This window comes from Orycteropus afer, unplaced genomic scaffold, assembly GCF_000298275.1.
Source record: "Orycteropus afer afer isolate SDZICR_OR568_19922 unplaced genomic scaffold, OryAfe1.0 scaffold00227, whole genome shotgun sequence".
Lineage (NCBI taxonomy): Eukaryota > Metazoa > Chordata > Mammalia > Tubulidentata > Orycteropodidae > Orycteropus > Orycteropus afer.
Window position 1 is genome coordinate 2,960,766 of NW_006921814.1, and position 7,161 is coordinate 2,967,926.

General features: G+C 35.3%; 1 protein-coding gene across 1 annotated transcript in view; it reads right to left on the reverse strand.

Moving 5' to 3' along the window:
• Positions 1–6,897, reverse strand: part of ARHGAP24 (Rho GTPase activating protein 24) — a 704,555-nt gene extending 697,658 nt beyond the window's left edge. The window contains exon 1 of the mRNA XM_007948828.2: positions 6,706–6,897. Coding sequence (XP_007947019.1) covers positions 6,706–6,885 — 180 coding nt within the window. The 5' untranslated portion in view covers positions 6,886–6,897. The remainder of the gene's footprint in view (positions 1–6,705) is intronic.
• Positions 6,898–7,161: the final 264 nt, after the last annotated feature.

The window sequence follows — 7,161 nt, forward strand, 5'->3', positions numbered from 1 at the left end:
CTTCCTTCCGAGGAGTGGCTGGTGGGTTTGAACCACCAGCCTTCTGGTTAGCAGTCAAGTGCTTTAGCCACTATGCTACCAGAGATGTCTAGATTTCATTAACTCGAGTTGTATTAAATATTTACAATTAGAGCTTACTCTTAAGTCAGCAATCATATTTAAATTTAGAGGTCACCCTCAGGTTATAATTCACTCAAAATTACTTTGTTCTCTAGGTGAAGAAAATCTATTGTGATCTAATATACTGTCATCTTCATCATGCCTAGAAAAAAAACCTGCCCACACAATGGGATCAATAACAATGTTACAAAGTCTGGGCTAGATTAATTGGGTTGGTGCCTGTTTGGATTTTAGTCATTTTATCAAGTGTCCCCAAGTGGGCTCTGAAAATCAATACTTTCCAAATTCTAACACAGAAAGTGTATCAGATGCATTCATTGTGGTTGTCTGTGCTGATTCATGGCAATCTTATGTATAACAGAATGAAATGTTGCCTGGTCCTGGGCCATCTTCATGGTCTTTGACATGTTTTAGTTCACTGTTGTGGCTGTTGTATCAATTCATTTCAATGAGGGTTTCCCTCAACTTCACTGGCCCTCTACCAAAAATGATCTCATCTACAGATTGGTTTTCCCTGATTATGTGTTTAAAGTAAGCAGAACAAAGTTTTACCACCATCACTTCCAAGGAACATTCCAGCTTTATTTTTATCTAGGACTTCTTGCTGTCTATAAGGTTTTCATTGGCTAATCTACAGAAGTTAATAGTCAGGCCTTTCTTTCTATTCTGTCTTACTCTGGAGGCCCCACTGAAACCTGTCCACCATGGGTGATACTGCTGGCATTTGAAATACCAGTGACTTCCTGCATCACAGCAACACACAAGCCAGCACAACACAACACACTGACAGACAGGAGGTTATATGAGAGGGTTTCAAGATGCGTTCACTAATATACTCCACTTGGGACAAAGGTATTATTGAAGTAATAATATATTTCATGACAGGAGCTCTGGTGGCATAGTGCCTAAGGCATTTGACTGCTAACTAGAAGGCTGGCAGCTCAAACCCACCAGCCAATCCTCAGAAGGAAGATTGGGCAATCTACTTCCACAGAGATACCACCTTGGAAACCCAAGGAGGGGTTGCTATGAGTCAGAAACAACTCAAGGCGAGTAAGTTTGGTTCATATATACAGCCAGAATGTTCCATAGAAGCAAGGATGGGGTGATACTATCTCACATATTTTGCACATGTTATCAAGAGGGATTAGTATCTGGAGAAGGACATCATGCTTGCTCAAGTAGAGGGTCAGCAAAAAAGAGGAAGACCCTCAGAAAGATGCATTGGCACAGTGGCAGCAACACGGGCTCAAATACCCGATGATTGTGAGGATGACACAGGACTGGGCAGTATTTCATTCTGTTGCACATCAGGTCGTTATGGATCTGAACCAACAAGATGACAACTAACAACAACATAAAATGTCTGCACTATTGTCCTATGAGTTAAAGAAATAAAGAATAGATTAATGTATTCTCAAAAATTGGTTACATGCATCATTCACTGCTTTTTTTTTTCCCCAGAAACAACTAAAATCAACATCATTTTTTAGAATCTGATGTGAATACTATCTATCCACATAAGTGTAGACACTTGTAGGAAATAGTTCCTGGAGGAAGTTCCCCAAATTTTCTTCCATTTATAAAATCACAGGATAATAAGGACTTTAGTTTCATATAATTTTCAATATTAAATAGTTGTATGTTTATATAGGCCTCTAATAAATTGCAGGGAAACTTTTGTTAAAGACTGCAAAGTCTTTATTTACAAATCAACTACTGTCACTGAAGAAAGAAGGACCTAGTGACATGTTTGCTCAAAAGAAAATATAAGAAAAATGGTAGGGAAGGCTAGGTTCAATTTGAATAAGAACATGAAACACCAATATTAAGTTCAAATATTTAAGTGTACAAATTTAGAAATTTTAGATTCTAGTAAAGATAAAAGTTGAAAGAATATATATGAAAGACCAATTAAATTGAACAAAATTGTATTCATTAACTTAAGTTTTCTATCTATTAGGAAATGTCTATCATTTCTCCTTTCTAACAGACAAAGGCAGTTGTACATCTTGAGTAGCAAAATTGTTCCCTACTACCTCACAATGTGGAGCACTCTATACATGCTATTTTACAATGCAATGATTTTCCTCTACTCTAAATTCTTTTCTTCAATTATCTACCTGGAAAACTCACATCAATCTTTACAACTTTTAGTTATAGATCATCTCTTGCTTTATATAGCCTTCCTAACCCCTCCAGACAAAGTTATTACTCATTTGTCAGTACTAATTTCATCTGTGTTTTCTGAGCATTCAGCATTTATATGGTACCTGTTGAAATCATATTTTGTTTATAAGTATTCCCCAAGAGATGAGTAATTTTCCAAAACAAGGATAATGATGAAACATAACTCTTTATGGAGTTGAGAAACTCAGTGAAAATTCTACTAAAACATCTAAGTATATTACTTTAAAGATCAAAAAAATTGAAAAAATGTTACCTAAAAACTTGGAAAATGTTTAGAATATTGGCCTAGGAGTGACAGAAATCATGGATGTGTTCATGTTTTTTTCAAAATTGGCTACATTCATCACCTTTCTGTCATGAAATCTTGGATACGAGTGACACAAATTTCAAGGACTTCAATAATTTCATTTTAGAAGTGCATTAATCAGTGTATTCACCATCTTACTTTGATGGTTTGGAAACCAAAAAGAATGAAAAAAAAAATCAGATTAAGGTTGTTGAACATTTCTAGGTAGTTAGGAATGCTTACAAGAATGGTTAAAAAAAATTCATTAGTAATATTTCCCCAATGCTAAGTTAATTCTCACCAAAATAAATGAAAACCATGGGTATTCTTATTCCTGGAAGCATGGAAGTTGAAGAAAAAATACGTCCAGTACTTCTGAGTAAAAGCAAGCCCAAAGAAAAGCTGAGCATTAGTGAGAGGGTAGATGGCAAAACTGAAGCAACATTAGACCAGGAATATGAAAATCTGATTCTATTTTCTCTTCTGCCACTTAGTAATGTTATCTTTTGACTGATGCACACACATATATATATACATACATATGCAGGCATTTGACTGCTAACCAGAAGTTTGGTGGTTCAAACCCACCAGCCACTCTGTGGAAGGAAGATGAGGCAAACTACTTCCATAAATATCTACCATCTCAGAAACCCAATGGAGGTTGCTATTAGTTGAAATCGACTCAATGGCAGTCATATATATATATATATATATATATATATAAATGCATACATACAGAACTAGACACAGAAACATACACATTATTCAGCTATAAAATGAGTTTTATGACAACTATTTTTTTCCAGCTTTTAAATTATTTAAAGATGCTCAACTGTTCTTCATTCACTTAGGTAAATGTTTAAATGTTACTGTATCATATATTTCCACAGAATCTGTTTAATGTGTTTGAATCTTTGTGATTTTAATACAGTCACAACTTCAATATATGAAGTCAAGCATAGTCAGCATTTCTTATGTTTTGGCCCTGCCATTACCTAACTAACAATAACTTTTATTGATACACCTGCTCACTCATCAAAAATATTATTTCAGCACTTCTAATGTTCCAGTACCTATCCTTATTTAAACAATCTGTTCAAAAGTAAGGAATTAGTCTACAAGTCTAGTAGAATATAGGGTTCTTTAAAAGAAACTAACTGCTTTCTGATATAGTAACTGCCTGTTTATGATCTTCTTTTGTATGCATAAACATCACTATAAATGCCTAAAATTAAAAAGCACAATCAAAATTCTCTATGCTAGAATACCAAGCAAGATGATCCCTCCCAAAAAGAAAACAAAAACATTCAGTTATTCCCCACAATTTTTTACCACCTTTTTTACTATATCATTTTTTGCAAATAACATACTCATGTAAATTATGCATATAGTGCACCTAGGAAACTAATGCACGTGAGAGGGGTATGCGGTTTGCAAAACTTGTATAACATGCATGTTATTTGAGTTAAACTATGGTCATAGCAACATTTAACAAATAATATGTAGAAAGAACAATGAAGAAAGGTTTTTGGGAAAGAAAATATAAGACTTAATACCTTCTTGTCAATACAACTGTTTTGTTAATTTTAATTATGCATCTAAACTATCAATAACTTATTGATATCAGAACAATGTCTATTCTAAAAACATTATGAATTAAGAAAGTAATTGTCATACTGAGGCAGATTTTCATTTGTATTTATCAGTACTTTATGCCTATACTTGTTGTTGTTTTTTGCCAGCATTTGATAAACAACAACCTCACTGTGCTGTATACTATGATTCTGTGGTCCTTCTCAGAAAGCACAGAGTGACATATCAATATGACACGATAATCTCTCCTTTGAATGGTTTAGCACACACTTTTAAACTGGGGTTCATTTGCATAAACGATGTTATCTGAAAATCTTCAAATTTGAGAAATAATTAACTTAGCTTGACCTTCGTGACTAGAAGATACACTAAGCTTAGCAAATAGTGAAATATTTGTTTGGTTTACTTTTAATTCTCCACTGACTTGACCACTAAAAGCTCTGTTGGCTCCCCTTATCTTTGGGTAATGTTTAATTAATTGTTTAATTTGTACTCATTCTGATTAGTAATGAAGACCTCCCCTTCCAAACTAGAGTAAGAGTTCATGGGAGAAAAGGCTGAATCTTTCTGCTCAATACATCCCTCCATGTCAAAATCCCCACTTTCGATTATTTAGGCACTGCTTCAGATTCTTTTTTCACATTAATTTGATCCCTCTCTCTGACTTTGGTAAAAAATGATTTTATGTTCAAGATAGATTGGAATATTAAACAAAATACAATGAAAAAAATACTCTAGAGAGTGAGATAAGAGACAAGGTTCATATCGCTTAGCCTCTTGTTTCTATATGACCTTGAACATGTCATTTCACATCCCTAACCCACAATATTTTAAAGTGTAATGATAATCCCCATATATCCACTGGTTTGCTATGACAAATTAAGTAACAAAGATAGAAATGCACTATTAATTGTCCTCAAAGTCAAACCAAACTCACAGCCATTCCAACTCATAGCACCTCCCATTGAGTTTTTCAGGCAGTAAATTTTAACAGAAGTACATTGCCCCACTTTCCTTCCATAGAGCAGCTGGTGAGTTTGAACCCCCAACCTTCTGGTTAGCAGTCAAAGGCTTTCAGCACTGTGCCAGCAGAGATCCCTTAATTGTCCTAAGTGACACTAATATGGAATGATTTTATTATTTTACTTGTGAGGCCTTTGGCTTACGCCATATAAAGTTAGAACTACTTAGAGGTCAATCACGGCTCCACTATATGTTTAAGTTGGGTAGTCTGTATAATATGCTAACTGTGGTATTTTCCCGCACAAATAGGGATAAAATAATATTACCTCATCATAAGGTAATACATGTAAATTCTTAGCCTGATGTCTGACCCTAGTAAAATCTCATACACAGTAGTGATTTAAAAAAATGAGGAGTTTGCAGCACTTACTATCATTGCTATTATTAATTAATTCATTTACAGGAATGAGGACCTGGTGAAATGGACATGCTTCAGGAATTTCAAACACTATAGCAGAGCCCTCATCCAATTCATAATCAGGTTCTTGAACTTAACACCAAAGGAAATAGTTCCAAGAACATTCTGTTAGAGATGTTTATGTAAACTCATCTAACATGAATACCAATATCCCATAGACTTAGGTGGAGGAAAAGCACGAGGTTATGCCTCAGTTCACATTCTCCTTTCTTCAGGTGATCAACAATGATAAAGGAAAAAGATTGCTCAGAACCACAGGGAGAGATGAAGACTTTTCCTTTCTCTCATTGCAGTCTAGAGATGCATGGCTAAGGAAATGATAAGTGAATAAGCAAACAAAAACTGTTAAAAGAATCACAAAAAAGCATAGAAACCTATTCCCAGAGGTCTATATTGTGCATCCTAGTTTAATGTATCCATGTTATACAGTTTAGCACCACATCCATATTTTATGCCTGTGTAGGTAGAAAGAAGCCCTAGAGAACTGTTATTGAAGATGTCTCAGAAATTATATTTCTGAGAAAGTTGCATTTATAGTCTTCCTTCAAATCTTTGCTTTCATTGTATTCCTGAGAGAAGAAAAGATATTTTGGCCACAGCAGGTGTCTTCTAGCAGATATCCATTAAAATGTTCTCATAATAAAAATTTGCCTGAGTGACTCAGACATTCTGTCCCAGTTTAGTAAGAATTAAAATTAAAATTGTTGCTGTTGTTATATGCTGTCGAGTCAGATCCAACTCATAATGACTGCTCCTTGGGTTTCTGAGGTGGTATCACTATGGAAGTAGATTGCCCAACCTTCCTTCTGAGGAGTGGCTGGTGGGTTTGAACCACCAGCCTTCTGGTTAGCAGTCAAGTGCCTTAGGCACTAAGTATAATTTGCCCCTTAGCCTCAATCAACAAGTTCATCAACTGAGAAACAAAGTAAACAATGGGAAAAAGTGCAAAAAATGTCAATGATCCACACAAGAACCTGGGAGACTGAGACAGCCTCGATTTCCATCAGTTTTGAGCAAACTCTTCTACTTTTTACATTCCTTAGACCCACAATGCATTTTATTTTCTTCTACTTACCAAGGGCTTGGTTTCATCTTCATCTTTGAAATAATATAGCTGATCTCCCTTGAGAACGAACCAGCGAGTATGCCACGTCTTGACAAAGCCTCCTTGCTTCCTCAGCCACCCACACTTCATGCCACTCTGTCGCCCTTGGCCTGGTTGGGGGTTCTCCCCAGAATCATTGTTCTCCTCCATTATCAACCTGATGGACTTCCCTATTTAGCAAACAAAGAGAAAAAGCAAAAATGAGTTGGTCTGCAATATTCTGTTTCCTTTTAAATCTCACCTGACCATAAATAAAGGAGGAGAGAAGATAAAAAGTGTATATAACTCACATGCCAATTTTTAGAAACAAGCCACAACCCTGACAACAACATGCCCAAAGGCATGTTGCTTTGTCTTCCTGGTTTCTTAAGAGAATTAGGTTGTGATAACTCTTTTTTTTTTTTTTTTTCTTTTTAAATCTTTTTT